The following is a 24,101-nucleotide window of genomic DNA, read 5'->3' as shown; positions in this document are numbered from 1 at the left end:
TCTTTTGAACTTAATTGTGCTTAGGATGTCTATTTTAAACATACACATAGTAAAGGGGGACCCGTTTTACCTTAATTCCACTAAAAATTACTTATCCTGTGTCAGAGAAAGCCTGCAGTAGACCTGGGAAGAGAGTCCAGATCTCATATACCTTAGGACAAGAACTGGGCCACTGTACAAATTAACGATGTGTACACCTCTCACCTCCCCACACAACCATCTGTTTCTGTCTGCCTCCTACCGAATATTTAAGAGTAGGGGCTGTACCTGACACATCAGTTAAAACCCACCACTGTTTTAAAACAGTTCTACTCTAAGTAATCTCTTCCAACCTGTGGTCAGCTGAATACTGGTAGTAATGCACTGCAGGACTTGCATCTCTGTCACATGTGCTGTGTCAACCCTTGCTTGGGGGGCTGCAGATGTAAATCAATGTTTTCGCTACAGTGCTGAACTCTGAACGGTGGCAGCTATGGCACAGATGTGCCTGGCATTTTGCTGCCCAGTGAACACAGTGAACTCCCACAGAGCACAGTGAGCTCCCACAGAGAACTGCAGCAGACAAATCTTCAGCCACGCAGCATAGCCAGGCCTGCCAAAAACCTAATTCTCCTTCTCATTTGCCACCTCCTGCCCCTCAAGCAAAAAAAGGGCTTGCCTAAACTTAAAAGGATCTGCTGGTACAGCTACATGGGTAAACCTCTTTGGTAAATAAAAGTTTAAGCCGATAGAGCTTATATTGAATGAAACAAATGACACCAAAAGACTTTCTCATTGACATAACTGAGTTTCCACTAATGCTTTTACAGGTATGGCTATATGCACTAAGAGCAAGGGGTGTGGTGGGAGGTGTTTGCCATGCATCTGTCCCAGTAACACTTTTAAAGCTAGAGGAAGCCCAAAGTATGTTAGCCAAAATCCAGTTTTGTCAATCAATATAGCCACATGCACACTACTGGCTTTCACCAGCACAGCCATGTGGGTTAGATGTCACATGCCATCCTTTCTGTGTGTGAATAAAAAGGAACTGCTGGGCAAAGACACCACCACTGATGGGCTTGGAAGTCATCAGGCTCTACATTATAAATCTAAGCTGAGCATTTCTCAGTAATTGTACGAGGACTGAGTGATCAGGAAAGAAGTTTTACTTCTGAAAAAAACCAGCAAGTGAAGAGCAAAAAAAAGTCCACATCTCCTTACAGTCTTTGCTGTTGTGGGGACTCATGAAACACAACTTGTCTGAATCAACCTAAAGTTTTGCACATGCAAAAATGCTAGAAAGAGCATCTACAATCTCCTCCTCCATCTCAGTATAGGAAAACACAGGGAGGACCCAAATTTGCCATTGCAAAAGAAGGCGCAATGAAAGCACAGCATGGGTTAAAAGCCTGGAAAAGTGAATGAGACCTAACAATTTCTTTGTTCTATGGCTTCCTAAGCCTGATCCAACAATATACTAGGCTCAAATTAGGTGGAACTTATGTTTCACTGAAGTTCACTTTTATTCCCCACACTTTTGTTAGGGGACCTTATATGTGCAAAATCTTGAACAGAAACATTAAGATTTTCATATTGGGAATGCTTCTGTTAGACCAACTGTTCACCTAGTCCAAAACCCTATCAGATGCTGTAATCATACTATATATGTCAGAGGAAGATGAAATCATTGATCTGTCTGTCAATAGGGAAGACATCTTCCTAATCCCCTCAGTAAATAATATGTCTATTCTGAAACCTTATAATCTCTTTATCTCACATAGTGTAACTGTGGACATTCTCATTACGGATACTTAATCCTCTCAAAGATTATAAACTTCTGGCCTCAGTAATACTACTGTGGCATTAAGTTCCTCATACTCACTGTGTGTTCTGCAAAGAAGCATTTTAATTAAAGATTTTTATGCTTATCTCACATTCACTGTATGACCTGTGCCATGTTATTGTGAGAACAGGGCTCTCCCGTTCACCCTCTCTCTCTGCTGTTCTTCCCACTGTTTGTAGGTTCATCTACAGGTAGATAGTCAGGAAAGTTGATCTGAAGTAAACAGATGTTTTAATTATGTTTTAGCGGATTAGTTTATCTACATTGTTAAAATGGATAAATTACACTACATTAAAGCCCTGTACGGACATACACATTCACAATGAAAATGGCCTTAATACAATTCAGCTCACTTGGCTTCCAAAGTAAATGGGAGATAAACCAAATGAAAGCCACTTATATTTTGAACAACAGTATTTACACAGTGATTCAATGTAATTCAACTCATCATTTTAAATTCCCACATTTTGTCACTTCATTTTTTTTTCTGAGTGTTCCCATGCAAACAAGTCTTCAAATCATCGTTTTTTTAAATCTCCTATCTTGCTCACAATTTCCATCCTCGACATCCAGTCATTTTTGCCATTACATGGATCCTTTTTATTTTACCCATTCTTTTGGGGGAAAGGATGAAATAATTGCCATGATTAAGAGTGTTTCTACAGTAAAGACCATCACTGCAATAATCTTTGTACACTTGTATATCTTGCTATTTAACACAAAAAACAGGCAAGACATCAGCTAACTCTGTGTGTTGATTAAGCACCTCAATTTTGAACTCGTCACAATATCCACTGCAAGTCTTTTACTTTCAAAGCTCCCGTTAATACAGAATCCAGAGTAAGTAGTAAGAATTACTTTTCCTAAAACATGAAAATCTTGTCTGAGTCAGCTTATGTCCAAATCAATGTTAACAGTGTAAAAACTGTTAGTCTCACCAAAAGCAGCCCCACAGTCACACAAAATGAATGGATAGTTTTTAACTCCAGCATTCAGGAACTGTGTCCACATGTCCACAAAACCAGTGTTAGGTCCATTAGTAATGTCAGCACAGAACAGAGTTCACACCTCCAGCAGGTTTAGGGTGAAGGTACCCTGGACTGCGACTGCACCATCAGGGACTATACCGCACATAAATAAGAGCAATCCATTTTTCCAGTGTATCATGTCTGCTAAAACCAGCAATTTCAGGAGTGAATACTTGCTTCCTAACAACTGGAGGTCACCCTCTTTAAAGCTTTAATTGATTGGAATAGCCCTGGATAAACTGGCTAACAGAGATGCAGTGGTGTTACAGGTGACGCAGGGCAGATGATGCCAGGGAGGGTTGGAAAGGAAAGCAAGTGTAGCTCATGGGGCAAAACAGGCAAGCTGTCACAGTGTGTGTTTCTGCTTGTTAAATCTGAATGCACCTAATTAGTCATCTTATCTGCTAACACCTCCAATGACAAAAATGGCAAGAGGATTCTAAAAATGTATACCCCATGGGAATGCCCAGAGATAGACTTGCTGTAAACTTTAATGTAGTCCCTGGGGCCCTGGTCTGCAGTGAAACCTTGCTGGGGTACACGTGTGCATTTGTGTTTATTTTAAATAAACATGCACATACAAATAAAGACCATCACTTGCTGTCTCTTTGGTTAAAGGTCAGGCCTACTCACACCTGCATGATGAGCATTTGTTAATGAGTAAAGTTCTAGCAAAGCCACTACCTCACCAGGATTTGGAGAGTTTCCAAAATTAAGGACATTTTGTTTCAATTTTTTCCACTTTGCTTTTAACTTCACAGTTAGTGTCTTCCCCAGCAGAGCCCTGTCCAAATGGATCCAAGTGACAACCATTCCCAGACCATCAGATAGCTCAAGCATGTACTCCGCCACATCCATAAAGCCTAGGCATGGAGCTCTGTTAAGCTTGGAAGAAGATTTAAATTGGATTTCATTTTAGATAAGTATTATTTGCTGCTTCATCTACTGGCAAACAGGTATTTCAACTTTTTTGCACCTAAGAACAGACCCTCATACCACATTTTTGAAACTCAGCTGCTTGGTAGGAAATGACCCATGTTTTCTAGGATCTTTAAAGAGAACTTGGCTAGGAAACAAATCAGAATCGAGCTGGGACTAACCAGGGTAAAGGTTGCTTATACCTGCAGATTACCCCTCTCTGCTTTTCTAATTCACTCACCATGCCTTATCTTTCCATTAATCTTTAATAAACCTTTTAGTTAATTCCCCAAACACATGCAATCTACATGACAGCAGGACACGGCGCAAAAGCAGACCATGGATATGAGGAAACAGGCAGCAGAGGAATCAAAAGGAGGGGAAACTTTTAGGATTAAAAACCACCCAAACTGCAGGTCAGTAGAAAATGATGAGCAATCAGGAGAAAGCACTGGTAAGGGGCAAACCATGGAGGAGACAGGAGCTGTAAGGGTATTAGTGTTTCTCTGGCTGTTGGATTCATTTTCTCAATGGGGCCCTCCTCCCCTTCCCACTTTGGTTCCACTTTGACAAAAACAGGCAATCAGATTTCAAACTTGGAGCCTCTGAAATGTGCAAAATCCTCTCCAGGCTGACAAGGATATAGCTAGATTAAAAGGTAAATGCAATTTAACCCACCCCAGCAGAAATGGTAAACAAATTATATTGCCTCTAAATATGATAAGTTTGCGGCTGGGGCCCTCAGGGGAAGAGAAGGTGTCTTGCAAACACAAACACAAAGAAATATGCTAAAGGAAACTGCTAAATCAATGGATGAAATTGTGACTTCTACCCTCCCTGCCTCCCACAGGGTGCTTGATAAGCTGCTGATTACTTCTAAAACATCTACTACCAACGTTAGGAACTGATTAAGCAGCTTACAAAGCACTGGGGGCTAATAGGCTGGCCCACCAGGGAGATGGCAGCTCTGGAGGTAAGTAGCTTGCTTTTTCATGGTTTGATTATTAAAGATGAGATAGCAGAACGTGCTGAAAAGATGTGGAAACAGTTTTAGACCTCAGACTTGCTTTTTTTATTTTATATATGGAATGATTTCTACCCTGTGACTTCACCAGCCAACAAATACCATGTTTCCTGCAGTTCTGTAGTCTTCAGCTCTGAGAGGCATCTGAACCACCTCAACTTAAATGTGTCAACTGAACATCCAGAACTGACTATGCTACCCATTATCCTGCAGAAAAGGTACCACTAGACAAGGGAAACATCAGTGGAAGAAGGTTAAAATAATGTGTTTTACATATCATTGGCAATGGCATTAGAGTGTGAACACAGATGTGCACAGGTCAGCTAGCGCATCATATCTCATTGCTTCCTCCACTGTGCATTTGAGCACTGCAGCACATTCACCTTAGATTCCCTGTCCTCTCTTTTCAGCTCTTTTTGCCAAGTTCTTCTTGTTTAATCTGGTACATAATAAAATTCTGCTGTTCAGGTAGATGTACTGCAAGGTGCTTGCTTAGTTCAATCAATATCAACGCAAAGACATGTTTTGCTGGCACGTTACCTCTTCTGTGGTCATGTCTGTCCTAGTAACACTGCGTTGCTTAACTGAGGTTTGGCTTGCTGAGGTTTTTGCGTTGGTTGGTTTTTAATTTATTTCTTTCCCCTCTTGTGGTAATGCCTAGCAGACTTTGTAAATAAGCATGTTGCACCACGAACTGTACAAACTCAGAAATTCCTGAATAACTATTCTTTCAAGCAAAGAAAGAAATACTACGTGTCACCTACAGGCTAAGCCTTAAATGAGCCTTCATTGATCAGATGAAAAATTTCTCACAGCAAAGTTGTCTTTGCAGGCTAGTTTTCTTTCGTAGTCTCTTTCCAGCCCCATTTCAACACTGATGCTCTAGGCTTTCTCTCTCTCATCCCTAATCAATGCCCTTGTTAATGCATTTTTATATTAAACTATAAACCACAGAGATGCCTTGGAAGTAAAGTTATTTATGCTACGATTAGCTAGAAGGGGGAATGAACAATTAGCATTGAAGATGAGAACAGGCTTAACATGTAACAGGTAGAATTAGTTGAAGAAACTTACCTGCTGAAGGTCTGCGAGAGAATAAAGATGGATTTGTTGGAAAAGATACTCTCTGGGAAAGACCCTGGGAAAGAGAAAAATGGATGTGTCATGCCTTTTTGACTGGGAAAGTCAAAGATTTCCTCTCCCCACCAAAAGACTGGAGAACAATTATGCTAGAGAGAGCGCATGTCAGAAACTGGAATTATGTCACCCTGCAAGCACCAGCTACTTTTACAGCATTCCTCATGGGCACAACAATCCCACAATAAGAATGAATGCTGTGCCAGGGTCATTCTCCAACTGTCAGGTAAGCACATACCATGACATTTACGGCCGTTGAAAGCTCATCCTGAGCACAGGAGGTGTTTCTTTAAACAATGAACCCAGTAATAAAACCAAGTAACTCAAACTACACATTAGAAGTATTTCTTACTGTTTTCAGTACAAGATTCCTGGTCTGCTAGAAAGCTGTAACAGTTAATTTCAGATGTGATTTATGGTTTTGTAACTCAAATAACTATATTGGGAAAAATGTCCTGCAGATACTGTTGTTCCAACATAAAGTTGATTGATACCAATTCCCTTTTGCATACAGAAATATATGTATTGGTACAGACTTTATAATTACTTTTTGAGAAAGGCATATTTTCCTTACATAAACCAAGGTTTTGGGCGAGGCTGTTTATTTATCCACTGACAAGCCTATTTGGTAAAGCTAAATGACAGAAACCTGAACAGAGAAGAGATGTCCTAATTAGAGTGACTTGCAGTAGAATGAAAAACTGGGTTAAAGTAACATTACAGAGAAAAATGGACCTTGCAAAGGTAAGTGGATATTAGCAAGAAAAGTTTATGAAAACCTACGTATCTGCCATAAAGATGTCAGGAAGAGAAAAAGTGCATCTGATTAAAATGTCTATCTTTGTGTGCACACAGAGAGGAATAACCAGCCGACCAGCTTTATTTTCCATCCACACAGAACAAATACAACACCACACTAAGGTATTGTGGGAAGTGGAGAATCACATCACTCCCGCAAAAAAAAGCAACCAAATGTCTCAAGAGGTGCAACTATTTTACACCACATGTTGCTTAGAGAAGAAACTGTGAACTCACTTCCTACATTACAATCATGTAGTTTTAAGGCAATACAGAAATGAAATTCCCGATATCGTTAACTGCATGAACAAAGCTCTGGCAAAGACTGGTCTGTAATGGCGGAACTGAATGGCAGTGAACAGAAATACCACTGGACATGTTCAAAAAACCAAAGACACTGAAAGGCCAATATGAACTTACACAATCATGATAGGAGACTAATAAGAAAGTACACAGGAACTCAAGGTATTTTAGAAGCTGAGACAACATAATTAGCTAAAACACAGATCAGCAGGGGTAACAGTACCAATTGCAATCTTTGACAGAACACTGAATCTAAGAAATAACAGAAGTACCTTGGTTCATTCTACTCCATTAGTTGTCTTAAATTACTATCTTAAACTGACACTTTCAAAGCTGTCTTGGAGAGACTAGGACTTTTCACTGCTGTTAAGGTGAGTGGTACAAAGTCTCATACTCCTTTTGTACTTTTGAAAAAAAATCTAAGCTTTTTTGGGGTGGGAGGGGAAAAGTCCTGCAAGCAAGGTACTGACAGCTGGGCACTGCCAATCTTACAGCACTCCTCTGGAGCAGGACTGTGCCCTTGCTCCTACTGACTCACCAAGCACGTAGGCTCTACCCACCTAATACTCAGCGGCAGTCTCACGGGGATACTGCATTTTCCCTTCTCAGTTCTGTAGGCTATACCACCGCTCCTATTAGAGGTGAACACATTTCAGTGGCTCTGCTGCACCACACCTTCATAATACATTTGGCACAATGTCAAAGACGGCTAGAAAACAGTCAAAATCCAGGTATCAGACAACATAGGACATTGGGATTCCTCATTTGCACACAGATTTATTAAAATGGATTGCTAAGGAGTCAACTCTGAACAGCATTTTGAAGCCATTAGTATTTTTCAGCTCTGACAGAATTTCTTTCATTAAAATTTCCCTATCATTCTCCCTGATCACACAGGCAGGCACTGAACAGTGCGGTAGCTTTGGCAGGAACTGTATTATTTGCTGATGCCCTTACAGCACTGCTAAGGAAAATAACTAGCTAATGAAAGATTTCCTTTTTCAGGAAATAGCCTGAATAGCCCATAAGGCAGAAACTGTCAACGACTAATATCGATGACTAACATCACGTTCCTCTGCCTTCAAGGACTGCATTTTATTTCCTGCAAGTTCTAAGTCCTATTAAAAACTGTGCAGATGAAAAGTAAACTCATAATCGCGGGACTTCCTTTGTCAGGGAGGTCTCAGCCAGCACAGGCCCTGTAACAGTCATCCTCTCCCTGTACCTGTCCCCCTCCCTGAGATATGTTACTTTGCAGCAGCTGCTCTGCAGAGCCAGCATCCAGCACTCCTCCTCCCTTCCAAATCTATTTCCAAGAAGAGAAGCAGGCACTGCCCTCCCAGTCTTATGCAAGACACACATATACACACATACCCTGCACTCAAGTGACAAGAGTGCTTATTTCCATTGCTATGGAAACTGAGGCATTAAAAAACCCTCAGTAAGGCTGGTCCAGCTTCAGATCTGCAGTCTTCTATTGACTCAAAAAAATCACAGTTTGGTTGTGGTGGGCCACAGAACAACAGCTGAGCAGCCAGAGCTCACATGTACAACAGCATTTTCAAAATTTCTCATGAAGCAGACAGACCAGTTCTTGTATGGTTCCCAATATGTGGAGGTGCAAAACACTCCCCCAACACCTGCCCATGTCACCAAAGGTGGTGAGCACACAGCTCCGTGAGTGTGAAACCACTGAAATTGCTTAGTAGGCAGCTCAGTCCCTGATCCTTTAAAATATAAATGATGTACCCTCACCACAGCTTTGGTGAGCTGAGTGGCTGTTTCAAAAACTCATCTTGCTGCGCTGCACGTCTGCAATTCAGATCTTCTCCAGAAAACTTCTGTTAGTCCCATTTGGAAAGAAAAAACGAAACTCAACAGCTACCTGAACATAACTTGTGAAGCCACCTCCCATAAACGCGTCTGTTTATTGCCAGTTTTGTCAGCCTCTAGTGAAATGCAAGCAAATCAGTTGGGGCAGGAAATCCACACAGACTGAGCAGTCCAGTGAGCAAGAAAATGAATGACGGCCAGTTTCCAACGGCTTGCTTGTCTGCGCAGGTCCTCTGAGCCTAATGAGGTGAGGAGGCTAAGATAACTACACTCAGAAACATTTCACTAGAAAATACATATTTACTTTCTGCATGAGATGGAGCTTTGAGCATGCCTGGGTTAATACAAGGCCTTGATCCAAAAAGACCAAACATGTGCTTGCATTTTATTATTCCTTGATATAAAGGTCCTTTACAAACACCAAATGGGAAATCTCTGATAAGTTATTTGAAAGCAAAATAAAAGATGTCAGTTTTGTAAATCTTTTGATCGATGCTCTACAACGAACTAAATTTTTTTTCAAGTTGCTCAATTAAAAGCATTCAATAAACAGTGTTCTTTGAGTCAAATCTTAACACAGAAAAAAAATGGAGTGAACTAGATAGAGGTCAAATGCAAGATGTTAAGACTCATCACAATAAAAACTCAAACCTCTGCTGCTTCAGAACGTGACCTGTGGCCCTTGAGAAGCAAAAAGTATCGAATGCAGGTCCCACTAAAACACCTCCTAAGCTTTCGCAGTTTGGAAACTCCCGGACTAGTTTCACCATCGATGCAAAACAGAACAGTTGTGAGTCACAGGATTGCTGGGCTGCAAACCCTGGCTACCGGTCAGAGTTAAGCCTGCAATGAACAAACCAAGTTCAATGCTAACCAGCCCTCTAGCTTTGCCAGTTCCTGTGAACAATGAAATCCAAAGTCCTGTTGGTTAAAGGTCTCTAAATTGCTTTATTGTTATGTGCTAAACAAAAGCAATCAATGCAAGCAGGAAAGAAATGCACCATCGGAGACTTTTGGTCCAACTAAAAGAGAGAACTGAGCATTCTCAGTTTGTGATTATTATTCTTTTTTGTTGACGCTTTGTAATCTGAAGCATAACCCTTCAGCAAGATAGAACCAGAAATTTCATCCATTCCCTTTCGGATGATCTTATCAGGTAAGTATTTGCACAAACAAAGGTTATCTTTTAGTGTCCTCCTGCAAACAGAACCACTGATAAGACTTTGCCTTTTGCATTTGGACAAAGTGTGTAGTCATGGTGCTTTGTTAGCACTAAGTAATTGCTCTGCATTTAAAGCCTGTTTATCATCAGCTTAGGTAATTTTTCTCCAATGGGTTAAATACCCTGACAGCTCTGCTAAAGCTACAACCAATTAATCTGCCCAAGCCTGACACTACAACCAAAGTACAAACGTGATAAGCAGAGCGAACTCTTCTTTTTACAGCACAATGAAAAGAAATCAAGTTAGCTGGCAGGTGGGCACCACCAAGTCTCTTTTGTACCAAAAAGCCTGTTGAAACCTAGGATGGGAGGGGGGAAGGAAGGGGAAGCTGGCACCACGATTTCGTGTGCGAGCCAGGAGTGTCTTGTTTGACCAGGTTGAGAATTGTATGACTGAGCTCTGACTCACAGGAGACGCAGATGCACCAGTCTAGCACACAGCCACATTCAGGCATCCTCTCCACCCCTTTGCAGGAAGCTGCTACACCCACAGCTGGCACAGCACTGCAGGTACCAAGTCCATTTTCTCAGCCAGCACAGCTCATACCCTGGCACTGCAACTTACACCATCCCTAATTCACTTTTAAGCTACTGCACCACGCTGCACACTAAAGCAGCCTACAGGCAAGCATGTGCTAATTGAAACGAAAGCCTGAAGTCCACCTTAACTCCATCCTCTACAGTTTTAGCCAAATGTTTTTTAAGACGTTAACGTGCAAGGACCCTGCATGCACAGCTACTTCTTCAAAAAGACATGAGTTGAAGCAAAGACGTGGTCTCTTTGTAAGGGCTCTATCAACAGGTACACTTTACTTCAGCTACTGCAATGCCTACACACGTGCAGGATCTATATAAAACAACAAATGGCTTGTGCATACTTCTCTGCATTTATTTTCTCACCTTTCTTCACTTTGGGGTGTTGCTTGGTCTTAACACTGGATCCTCTCAGGATATCCAGATATCCTCTTTGAATGAACTTCTCTCTCGCCCTCTTTGCAATCATCCATGCAAAAAATTTTCTTCTTCTGTTGGTCTTGCTACTAAGTCAGAGCCCTGAGTGCTATGAACCCCATCCTTCTGTTCCTTTCCTGCTCAAACTTTCTTTTTGCAGCCTACTGCTTTCACAAGTTGTGGTTTTGTTCTCCTGCTTTGGGGTTTTCCACTCCCCAAATGGCCTATGCATTGCAAAGAAAACTGAGAAAATGGTCTCCTTTGACAGTCTGGACATGGCTTAATGACCTTCTGTTGTCCTTGGTCTGAAAGATGACATAGCCTCAGCTTCACATACATGAGGTATTTGGTGGTATAGTGATTGCATACGATCAATCAGGATTCCTGTGATGTGTTTAGACAGGTTCCTCAATTGCCACACAAATATTTTGAAAGTAATCTACTCCTGTGTCAGAAGTGATATGTCTAAGGCCTCACTGTAGGAAGTGACAGGTCTCTATTGTTCAGCATAACTGAATTTGGGCTTGTTTTGCATCGTGCTGACAGACCGGCAAGCTCTAGCCAGGACCACATGACTGCGGCACTGGAGGTGTACCTTTAACCTCCTGCTGTAACAGCAAGCTCTAATGTGGTCTTCCTGTAAGACACTAAGTAATGTATCCAGCACTGGAGTTTTGCTAAGGTAAAACTGAGGTATTGCTGTTCTAGAGCTGATAGACAAATGGTATCAGAGAGAGATAAGAGTAAGAATAGAGAAAATTTTACATATAGTTTCTCACCGCCATTCAGAAGATTTACTTACAGAGCGAGGGCACTGCAACAAGCACTAATGCATAGGGGAACGCACCGCAGAACATTTACCTTGTGTCACTGCCATCTGTCTAAAATATCTGGGCTAGCAACACCTGAACTGCAAGTTTAGGTGTACAGCTGGGAGAGTAGAGAGCCCAGAGAGAGCTCCAAGGCTGACCTGGGTTAGCCTACCCTACAGTAGACATTGAGGTCCCTGAAGACTTCCCAAAAAAATCATTCTGACAGTTCCTTGACCTGAAGAGCCTTCAACCATGACAAGAACAGACAAAAAGAGGCTGTGGCATACAGACGCACTGTTGGTGTGTCTTATGTCTAGAGATAAAAGCATGAAAGCAAAACCAGAAAAAAACTTGCATCATTTAGCACAGCTTCACAGAATAACCTCATTATTTAATGGAGTCTCAGATTCTCACTCTTTCCTAGCTATCAATTTTACTGACTCTGTCTTGTTTGCCTGTGCCATTTGTTCATTATCCCACAATCTGCAGGTGGTGGTGGGATCTGTACAGCTCCACTTGTACTAACTCTATGTTGGCTCTAGGTTTCCGGCTTGTACGCTTCTGCCTGAACAGCATCCACACAAGCAAAGCAACCAAAACAAGCGAGAACTTGTTGAGTAAAGACATTTGAGGCAAATTATGTCTGTTGCAATACCAAGGTGACAGCCACAGCAAAGTAGGCACAACTACGTCCCCGGTAAAACAGGGAGCTCAGCAACAGGCTCGGAGTCTCAGCTGGCTAATCTCAGAGGAACGCTGCTGATATGCACCAGTGGAGGGCCTTATTTCTCCTCCCAGCCAAGTCCGAGTTCCTTTATTTTTTTCCCTTGCAAATATAAAAAGTGCTCAGAATCTGGGGGAGCAATAGGTGACAACAAATAGTTATAACTGATGAAGACCACTTTTATTATGAGTTTTCTAGATACTTTTAGGATTTCTTCTGCTTCTTTTCCTTTCTTCCTTTTTTTCCTCCTTTCTACTTGGTCACTTGCTTCGTGAAAATTCACAATGTGGTTCAGCCCTGAGTTCTCTGCTAGATGCCAAGTTTCAAAGTTCCCAAAGTACCTATCTCTGCACACCAAGCATTATAAATGACATTTCCACATTTAAGCCAACTGGATCCTGAGCTAACCTGGTTTATAGCCATCTGGAATTCTTCAGAAAAAGTTACTTGTAAGCACTGTAAACAGTTTTGTCTTCCCAGAGGACACCAAGAGTTTCCAACTTCATTGCCATCTTCATTTTGCGATCTGGGTTCAACAGTAAGGTATAAATTTAAAGATGATGATAATGCAAATAGTATTAATAAAAGAAACCTCTGAGTGATCTGCTTTTCCCTAATAAGGCAGGCTCTATCAGTGTCCCAAAGGCAGCAAGGTGCCAATACAATTAATCAGTCTGTTTTAAGTTCTCCCCAGACAGCAATAGTAACAGTTTGTTTCAGTCTGTTTATATGGGTCTGACAGGTCTTCAAGATGCTGTGTTCGCTTTCTTGTGATTAATAGTCATTCACATACTAAGGTGAAGACCAAGCAGAAAAATAATGTTTTTAGAGCAGGACAGATAACTGGATTCTCTCCCCCAGACTTTTATTTCTAACTAGGAAACAGTACTAAATTTAGGAATGCTGTCTCACCATATTGTTTAAACTCCTCCTTTCCTTGCAACTTTCCCATTATGAAGAGCCAAAGGGAAATTTAAACCACATATTTTCTTCATTTACTTTTCAGCTGTGCTCCATAAAGCCATCACATTGATAGCGAATGTCTGCACACTGTGATACTACATGCAGAAAGCAAAGCCACTGGGACCAGCTTTGAGCAAGGAGTAACTTCTGTGAAAAGAACTTTTCTTCCTTTCCATCTTAGGGGAGACTCGAGGGACCAACTGAGCACCAAATCCACCCTGACAGAGACTTCACAGACCAAGAAGGAGCTGGACTCTAAGGTGTGTTTTGTACATTCCTTCACTGGCTTTTGCGGCACTTTTAACAAGTCCTACCAAACTGGAGATGCTTCCCTAGTACAAAAGCAAACCCTTCTTGGGCTGGGGTCCTCCTCTCCACCGCAGATAGCTTTAATTGGAGACAGCGTGAAGGAACCCTTAGATAAGAAAAGGGAGCATGTGGAGTATTTCCCAGTTTCCCCTTCTGCCATTCTGGGTGTTCCATTTTGATACAGGGAGTTCTTTCCTCTCTGCCCCAAGAAAACACCATTCTGTGCTTATTTTTGTCCATTCTCTCTTCTCTCCATTTCCTCAGCACTTGTCATCTCTCCTTTTTGGAGTCAGGTTTTTGGGCTCCCTCTTTGTCCTAGTTTCTTCATTAAGTTTTACTTTACTGAGATCCCTTCCTTCTTTAAATCTCCTCCTCCTGGTTTTCCCTCTTCCCTTTGTCTCTAGTCCATTGATTTCTCTGCTTCGCCTCCTTTGATCTCTCTTCTTTCACTCTCTTACCCAAGTCCATTCAGTCTCATGTCCTCCTGTCTATTTTAATCAGGGCATTCTTTTCTTCAGCATTAATCAGAAAGCATAATTTCTTTTCCACCACTTTTCTTCTGAATGGCAGCCTTCACAAATCTTATTCTCCTTTTAGTTTTATTGCAGTTGAAGAGGATGGCATAGGAAAGTTATTAGAGCTGAACAGCAAAACAGCTCTGCAAGATTAATACCATTCTCTAGAATAAAAGAAAAATCATCCTAATTTTTAAAATACTGTAAGCTGCCCTACCAAATAATAGGAACTGAGCAGTAAGACACAAACACATATTAACACACAGTGGGTATGACACAAGAACTCAGTAGTGCTCTCCAGAAACCTGTTGCTGTGTCCCCCTCTTAGTTGTTCTAGGTAGTTCATCAGAGCAATGACATAGGTTATGTACCGAACTGCAGATTGTTTCACTCCCTACCTGGGATAAAGACACTAGAGGAGCCTCCTTTCCCTCCCAGGGAATTCAGGTTGCCCATCCCTAAAACACCCTGCTCAAAATACAGTCACTGATGTCATCTGCTTTCTTGCCCTTTGGCAGCTCATAATTTCAAAGCAGTGGCTTTCCTATTTGCGGTCTTGTCTTACAAACTTGGGGTACACAAATGCTTACAGATGCATTTAACATCAGGTCAGCTACATGTGCCTGGAGCCACTGACCCCACAGTATGGCATGGGCAGAGACATCTCCCCATCTCTTTTGGAGATCCACGACAAAAGTAACCTGGGTTTTCTAAGGTCACAACTGTGGTTTGATGGTTTTAAGATTGTTCATTTTTAGCTTGTTAGAAAACTGCAGCAACAGCTGAAAGAACTAAGATACAGCACTTCTAAAATGAAGTTTATTTTTTAGAAAACTACTGTTTCCACCACAGAAAACTCAATATGAAACACCTTCTGCTGTGCTGTGATTACGTGTTTTCCAATAAACAAAACACTCAGCACAGCCATGTCATGGATGGAAAAGATAGTGGCTGAGCAAGAGCACAATTGCTCTGGTGTCACATAAATCATATGCTGGGTCATGTGCCAGGGGACTACATCTGGCCTCTGCCTTTGTGCAAAATCATGTCACAGAAGAGGGCAGAAGCACTGGACACGTGGTTGACTGGCCTCTCCCATGCTTTGCCATACTGTGAGGTGTTTCAAAGGTCCCAACAATGGCTACCACACTGCAATGCCATGGCAGGGCACGAGGTATCAGACCTTACCGAAAATACTCACACACAGCCAGGAAGCCTGAGGAGGAGTAAAAGATGCTCACCATGTGTGACCCCTGGGCTAACAGTTGTCAAGAACAACTTCAGATATTCAGACCCTATAAAACCATTTTCTTTGGCAGCAGATAACCCAGCTGCCCAGGGAGGTCAGAAACAAGCACAACACCTTTCTTCATGGGTTTTTCTTAACATCTTCAGAACTAGATTGTGAGGAAAAAAAAAAAAAGGAGAAAAGCAACACAACAAGGAAACTACATACTTGTGCTGTATGTTGTCTGTGTTCTTACCTTCTACGCAGATCTTCAGCCACTGCTGCTCTGCAGCTGAACAAATAGGCTCGAAGAGATTTTAGCTGCTGTCTCAGGCGGGCAACAGTTGCCAGAGGTTCAACATGCTTGTACAACATGGGATTTTCCTGATGGATATCTATCAATGGCTCCTCATAAACATATTCCAGGAACTCTTTGGCTTGCTTTGATACCTGAAAAATAAAGCAATCAGTTTAGCTAGGCTTTCCTCCCAACATTTTTTAAGCAGATCTTTCCCTCTGTGATCTGCCAGCTATTCTCTGCATCTGAAAACTTACTCTGTTACCAATTACAGATGAAGACAGAGCTGAGGGAGATCCAACTCTCTTTGCTTATAGTCCAGTTAAACTTCATCAAGCCCACCAAAGCTGAGCGTATAAGATAATTGCTTACTTACCCAAAGTACAGCAATATTGCAGCCACCCTTGTTTTTACTGCAGGGTAACATAGCTTACTAGATGCTTTTCAAGTCTAAAAACTGATTACCAAGTTTCTTCCCTGTTAATATTTTTCTGTTTGTTTGCCATTTTCTTTTTGGCAAGAAGCAAGTGATTAGGTAAATGCCAAAGCACAACATTAGAAAAGGAAACACACACACTGCAAATCCAGTCACTTTGTGCTATGCTAGGGTATAGAACTCCAGTGTAAAGTACTACTCCCATTTGTTTCATGCTCAGCCAGTATGGTTAAAATTATGTAAAAAGAAAATAATCAGAAGCACATCTATCAAGTTGTTGATTATTTTAAATACAGATAAATAAAGTTGAATTTTACTGGTATTACTCACTCCCAGTGTTTCATCTGCAAGAAATTTTTCTTATGCCTTTTTCACGATAGTGCTCTGTTCTATCTCTACCTGCGAAGAGCTACTGTAATCTTGATAAATTATGGGACTTTTGTTCCCACTAGAAAAGATACTCCTGCTTCTGAGGTGAGAAAGCCAAATTCCCTCTCATTCCTTATTTCTCCATTTTATCACAGCTGGAAAATAGGGGATGGGATTACCTGAAATGAGCTGCAAATCACTTGAAACTGTGCTATAGAAATACTATTTGTTCCACAATTCAATTAGTCCTCCCGGACCTTTAAATCAGTGTTTACACTGAGTCGAGGGAGGGATGAATTAGGCTAATGGATGAATTAGGCTAACAAAAGGCGAAAGAGCACACCATAGCCTCTTGAGATTTAGGATGTTATTTCCCTTCTGGTGCTGTAAGGTAGGAAAGCAGGGAAAAGCGATATACCTCCTTATAAGTAGTACCACTTCCCAAACCAGCACAAGTTACTAGCTACTTACAGGGAAAGCTAGCCCCAAATGTAACCTTTCCATAATGCATAATAAATAGATAAGAAACAATGTCAAGGCCAGTCTTCCCAACAATAACTACACAGATAATACAACATGTAATTTTAAATACAGCAGACCATAACTCCACAGGTTTCCCAGGCCCTAAAGCTGTGTTAAATATCTCACCTATTTGTATTAAACATCCCGCTCATTTCTTTTTTTTCCTTTTTTTTTTTTTTAAATAATGCACATACAAGGAATTGTGCTGTCTGAATGGAAGCACAGGTATCATGCTGTGTAAGGAACAACACAAGCAACTTGGATTTTGTAGAACAAAACTCCACAAACCCTAAATATGTCAAGTTTTCTAACACTAGCAATGTTGATGTTTTATTAGACATGCTAACTGCAGTGCACAAAAGACACTGCAGTTAAACAACCTGCTTTTACAATCATTAAACGATTTGAGTGTAATATCTCAGCAATCCCCTGACAACTGCTGTATCTATAGCAAATATTATTCCTCTTCCACCAATGGGCAAATTAAGCCACATATTCACTGATTCCCTAGGAGACACATGAATGCTTGGTACAGTGACTAGCACCCGTCACCAGGAGAACCTGGTGCCCAGTGCTCCTTGTAGTCTTACTTCTTTGCTTTAAACCCCTGCTGAAGTGATGGGCTCCTCACCCACCTGCCCTGCTGTCTTGCAAACCAGAGGGCAACTACTGTCTAAGTACTACACCCATGCCTGAGCACACTGGTACCCTGTATAGGGCCACACTCCTGAGTCTGCAACGTTAAGAGTACAGAAACAAAAAAACGCCAGAACTGAAGTCACCTGAGTGACTCTGCAATACACGTGCACTATGACGACGAGCTATTACTGTACAGCTCCGGTGCCACATGGTCTGAATGCAGCCTTTCAGGAGAGAGGAGCAAAGCAAACCTTTCTCTCTCCTTGCCAATACAATGTACCTGCAGAGAGCTGATTGAAGGAAAAGTAGCTTTGCCCAGCAATCCCTGGCTGACAGGTAGGTGTCGGTTCACTCTGCATGCCTGACATAGGCACACAGACACAGACATTAACTCACGCTGCCAACCACAGCAAAGCCACAAGAAGCTGAAATGCAGTCTTCTAATGGGAAGGGTCAGGCAGTCATAATAATTCAGTTTGCTACCAGCCGATATTCTAGCACATGTACTAGCATACACACAGTCCCCCAGTTTTACTCGGCAGACTGGACAATCCTATTAAATAAGCCAGGAAAAGTGAGAAGATGCAAAGCGCAACAGGGTTTTGGCTTTAAAGATCATACAAGGATGGATGCTAACATTTCCAGGCCTTTCTTTCCTAGAGGCTGCAAACTTACAGTTCAGTATTCAATTTACCAGAAGTCAGCCTCCCTTGAAGCCTCCTGGCACAGGCAGTTCATTTCCTGCTGCATTTGTCTGGCATTTTGCACAGGCTGGAAGCCACCTGAACCAAACTGCAATACTTACTGGTTTTTGCTTGCAAATGGGGAAAACAGTTGGCCTAAGTAAAAGGAAGAAAGGATATTCACCAGATTGCCTCTTTTCTTTTCCCTTCACACAAACACATGAAAAACACAAATATGGAAACAGTATGGAGATAAAAATGTGAACCTGGGGACTGAACTGGTGCTTTGTTATGACAGAAGAAACATAAATAACTGACATGTCCTTTCAAAGAGCTTTTGCTGCAGTCAAGGGGATTTTTCTTTTCCTACCCATGTGCTTTCAGGTGTTAAGTGCACAGTTGCTTTTCAAGATCCTGGGTATGGAAAGACACAACTCTACGGATTTCTACTGCTTCTGTTTTTTCATGACCCGTCTTGCCAAAAGCAGACAAAAACCTCTCCATTTGCAAAATTTACTTAATTGATGCAACAGTTTACTTCACAGCTGCTGTTCAGACACCTAGGAGTCCACAAAACATAGAAGGGAAACATGCCCAATTACACTGTATCATCACAAAAGCTCATGCCCTAGAGCACCTATCGGTGCTTGCTTTGCCAGAGACAGGACAGATCCCAGAAACCTCTGCAGAAGCAGGGAAAAGGTGGCAGTGGGAAGGAGTGCAGGTTTTCAAACTCTTCTTTCACTTTCCTTCCATTTGGTGGACTGACAGGCACATTTCAGACTCTGTGAAACACAGCAGCTTTTGAAGACTGAAGCCCTGTTTCAGTTCTGACCATTAAAAGTGGTACATGCTTATTTCCTGCAGGACCTCTCTGGGTTATGCTATGAGTCTGGCCAGGAGCAAGTCACCCACTGCAGCAGCTCCACTTTCAGGCATTGCTGCGCTACCTGTGCGGGGCAGGGCTGTGATTTAGGAGAAGCTCTGTTGTTTAGCTTCATTTTGGAATGTTGCTGCACAGCTTTGTGTGGATACACTGGCCAATTATGGGAGGTAAAACACTGACAAATTAAGTCATCCTCCTTTGAAAATGAGCCCAAGGAAAATTATTACTATGAAGATCGCCTCAATGAAGTGGGACAAGACATCTGTCTTTGCCAAATCAGCACATTTAATCAATACACTACTAAGGAATCATGGAGTTTCATTATAACTATTAAGTGCAGCAGCCATCACTAAGCTGCCTTCTAGACCATATAGAAGAAATAAACATCAGACCTTACCTCTGAACAGAAAAAGGAGATGTGGACATAAAAGTGCAGGCAATATGTGCTCTACCTCAGAAAAGTACTTGCTTAGTTCCCATGGAGGTATAGCAGGGACAGAAATAAAAGCACATGTATGCAGAACTGAAGGATTTCATGAAAGCAACAAGAACTACTTGTTATTTTAATTCTGTACATGGATAAGATCGAGTTGAGGAGATTCAACCAGTGATTTTTGCTCAGTTGTCACACTGCCACTGTGGCACGTGATGTCCTCTTCACCTTTCCTTCCTGCCTTAGTTTCTGCTCTAATAGTTGGGGATGCTGTAGTGTTTTCCTACCTAAGAGATGGTGTTCCTTTCTTAAAACCACCTCTCTGAGCATTTTGGCACAGAGATTGGTAGAGTATATGCACAGAATTTGCTTATGCTCCCAAGCCATCTCATAGCTGTTCTGCCTGTCTACAAAAAACTGCAAATTGATAACTTCTCACTATTATAGTGAGATTACTGTAGATTTAAGTTTTCAATGAACACTTAAAAGTCCCAATTACTTTTGTGCCTCAGCTGCCTATACAAAGACCACAGGAAACAGAGCATAGAGCCCAGTTTCCACCCTGCAGGTTTAAGAAAACAAGAGTTTATTTTCTTGGCAGCGTTACTGACAGCGTGATACGAGGTCTTTGCCTTACCATTCCCTTGTCCCATAGCAGGGGGACTACCCTGTACTACTGCGAGCTAGCAAGTTTAGTCCTTGGCAAAAGCATCCAAAGAAAGAACTCTTACATATTTATTCCTAGCTTCTAGGAAAGGGAGGATTTTTTGTCTCCACACATAGGAGCTTTGTAACTCTGAAGAATCTTGCATTTCATGGCACAAGACTATCATTTTCCTGATGGCAGGCCCCAGCTACCTTTTAATAATCTCCCCATCTGACAAATTTTCTTCTTCAAGGGAGTTGCTTTTCCTCTAATAGGGCATTTACTGGTTATTTTTTTCCTTTTCAAATAGCCCATAATAACAATATTCACAGACACAAAACATCAAACAGCCTCTCCTAACAGTGGCTGCTAGGTCTGAAGCTCTAGCATGGTCTGGATTCCTTATGAGTTTGTTATTGTCTCAGCATATGCTCCCCAAGATGGCAAAACAACACTGCCTCGGTGTTTGCTGGCATCATGCTTTGAGGCATGTAATCAGTTGCCCCTATCTAGCAACCAGCTACCGAGACAACAGCAAATAGCAGATTACTGAAGTTTTAGAAAAGCTGCTTGTGTGGCAAGTGAACAACTGTTACTTTCGGCTGTCTGGTCCAAACAACTGCTATAACAATGTCCTTCTAGTGTCCTTGAAATGTTTGTGCCAAGAGACAGGACATACTGGGCCTTGCAAACACCACATTTGGGTATGCCGATTTCCTGGGGGCAATTCCACAATTCTAGCAACCATCACAAAGCAGTGCCAATCCATAGTGCCTGGTGCTCATTAAAAGGGTACTCCTCAAGGGTCCAATAACTGCAAAGATTAGGGCTAAAAGAGAGGCTGATGATGGAAAAGATGCCACCAAGGAAGAGGAGCATGGCTGCTCCTGTGGAGGAACGCCTTAGGCCTGGCTAAGGAAACTGTGATGAAAACATCTGTCTTGTTGAGAGAGCGTGGCTCATTCTGGCACGAGGGACTAAGATGACAGTATTAGTAGATGATGCCTTTAACCTTCGACCTGTTGCAATGTCTGTGTTTCTATCAAAAGAGCAATTCAGTTCACTTGCTAGCAAGCCAACCAGCAGGGAGATTACCTTGTATTTGGAAGTGTCCCAGTTATGAACCAGCCGTGCGGGGATGAGGAAGCTGTCATCTACATGGCAGGTGCTGCAGTAATACCATCCACTGTAGCCACACACCTTGGCTTTCCCATTGGACAAGCCTATGGGGCGCTGACAGCCTGGAAAAGAGAGACGGGAAAAGTCTGGATTTGTACACCATGCCAGAGGTACACACTCAGGATGCAGTAAGAAAAGTAATTATGCCATCTAAGACCCTTTTTAAAATGTATTTATTTTACCAACGAGCCATTTCTCATTTCCTAAAAATAGAGAAATAAGTATCAGTACTCTTGGATTAGCGCTGAACAAGCACATGCTAACTCGGGCATCTATGACAAAAAGTTCAGAGAGCAGTCAAAGGATACTTAGCACTTCTCAAGAAACAAAGGTAGAAGACCAGCTTTGACACACCGGGCATTTAAAAGCCACGGCCATCTGAAAACCATGGCCTGAAGCCTAGTACTGTGCACTTGCTCCAGACAGCTCCCATTTTCCTCACAACATCATGGGCCTGCACTAGCTGCCTGGAGGAGCACAAGCCAGCTCTGGCTGACAGCCAGAAGGGATGCTGACTTGGCAGGTAGGATTCGGCCACAGAATTAACACAGCCAAGGCAAACCACAGTCAGACCATGAATAATAGTGGTGAGCTGCACTCATGTTGAGAATGAGTAGTCCATGACTAGCAGTATGACACAGCTCAGCTTCCTGCAGGGTTTTTTCCCTTATGATTGGATTACCCTGTGTCTTACAAGGTCTGAGGTCTGCCTGATACTTTGTTCACAGCTGGATCCCTTGCCTCTTCCCATGCCCTCTTGTGTGCAGTCCTTGGGGTAAAACAATGTACTCAAAAGCTGCTGCTTTAGTTGGAAAGAACTAATGCAGAGCTCTCCTTCACCTGACCATCTGTTTTCACAAAACACATAGAAACTCAATGTATTTGACACCTCTGACTTTCTCTCAACTGTGGCTAAAATGAGCCAACAGGTTCAAATAATATTAGAGTGGAGGGCTGAAGACAGACAGCACAGTCATATTAAACAACCTGCTCAGGAAGCAAGGCTAAAAATGTTTGGATAAGATATAATGAGGTGTCTGTGGTTGTTATTAACACCTCTCTGACACAGCACACATGATGGTATTTCTGCTTTTCCTTCAAATGCTAGTGTCCCCGTATGACACAGACAGCTACAGACACAATTAGCACCAGAGTCCCACTCCAGCAGGTGCTGTATGCTCAGATGGTCTCTGCTGGAGCTGGTTAGTAATGCTGATTAGCAGAATCCTTGTACCTCACTTTTATTGCAGAAGTATTGGTTAAATAGAGTTTTTCAGGCAGAAGTCAACTGATAGACTACTTTTGTCAGTATAACTGACTTTGTTTAGTGTAATTATGTAACTTCTCCCACCAAAGCCTTCTTTCTTCCCCAGCAGAAGTTATCCTGATTTGAGGAGAGATTGCAGCTCAACTACTCTAGGCATAAATCGAACTCTTCCTTCTCCCCACTAGCTGATGCCACCATGTCCCTCCTGCTCTAATTAAAATAATTAGAATAACCTGACCAACACCATTAGTTCACTTCCTCCTCTTCCACACTCCAGAGCCATTTGGCCTTTGATTCTCTGCAATACACACTATCAAGTGACTCAGTGTGGGACATGTCCTGTCTCCATCTCTCTCTCCCCTTCCCTTTTTATTTTTTTTAAGCGAGGATATGCAGTTTCTTGAAAAAGGCAAATATATAAACAGGTCAGCTTATGAAAGAGATACTTATGTTAATGTCTCCTCCTTTACCATTCATGAGATCAGAGCACAGGTATAAACATATACCTCAAGTGGTGTAACTCAACACACGTAACGCAAAAACGTGATCTCATCTTAGCAAATAATCAAACATAAGACCCAAGCATTATGACTGTAGCCTATCATCATGGTAGAAATAATTTTTGTATGGTAAATATTAGCAGAACTTTTTGCAAAGCAATACTTTTAGGGCAGAAGGAATGCAGATACATTTTTTATAAGGGTAAAGTCAATTCAAGTAATTCAGCAGTGTGTTATAAAAAAAGATGACCTATGACTGCAGCTTGGGATCAGAGCTCAGCAGCCAACAACTTCGTATTTCCCTCAGTGCAAAGCACGCATTTTCCCGTCTTTCCTTTCCTGTTCTTTTCTTTTTTTAAAAAAAAGCAGTTTCCCGACTAGTCAGGTAGAAGAGTTTCCATGCAGTCCTGCTCCACTATGCTGTTATGGATCAAGGCAGCAGGCACGCCTGGTAGTAAGGCCAGTATCAGTACTCTGTATTACCTATAGAACTATTCTTTCCATTTTTTAAATGCATTCATACATAAAGGCAAAGTTTTTGAACAGCTGACGAGACATGAAATACCAATCCTGTTTGTCAGACATGACATTCATCTGACTAGTAGCCCTGGAAGATGCTTGCAGAAGGTACTCACACTGTTGCTACGGAGCCCATG

At 41.9% G+C, this 24,101-nt stretch overlaps 1 protein-coding gene across 5 annotated transcripts in view; it reads right to left on the bottom strand.

Moving 5' to 3' along the window:
• Positions 1–24,101, bottom strand: part of PLEKHM3 (pleckstrin homology domain containing M3) — a 107,660-nt gene that overhangs the window by 43,847 nt on the left and 39,712 nt on the right. For all 5 annotated transcript variants that reach the window (XR_011048756.1, XM_068407423.1, XM_068407425.1 and 2 more), the window contains exons 4-6: positions 21,595–21,740; positions 15,844–16,037; positions 5,867–5,930 (exon numbers count right to left, since the gene is read on the bottom strand). Coding sequence is in view for 4 of the 5 variants with exons in the window: in XM_068407423.1 (XP_068263524.1) it covers positions 5,867–5,930; positions 15,844–16,037; positions 21,595–21,740 (404 nt within the window). In the remaining variant the exon portion in view is untranslated. The remainder of the gene's footprint in view (positions 1–5,866; positions 5,931–15,843; positions 16,038–21,594; positions 21,741–24,101) is intronic.

The sequence above is a fragment of the Nyctibius grandis genome, chromosome 9 (genome assembly GCF_013368605.1).
Source record: "Nyctibius grandis isolate bNycGra1 chromosome 9, bNycGra1.pri, whole genome shotgun sequence".
In the NCBI taxonomy this organism is placed as follows: domain Eukaryota; kingdom Metazoa; phylum Chordata; class Aves; order Nyctibiiformes; family Nyctibiidae; genus Nyctibius; species Nyctibius grandis.
The sequence above is the reverse complement of the archived record's forward strand: the minus strand, read 5'-3'. Positions and strand labels throughout refer to the sequence as shown.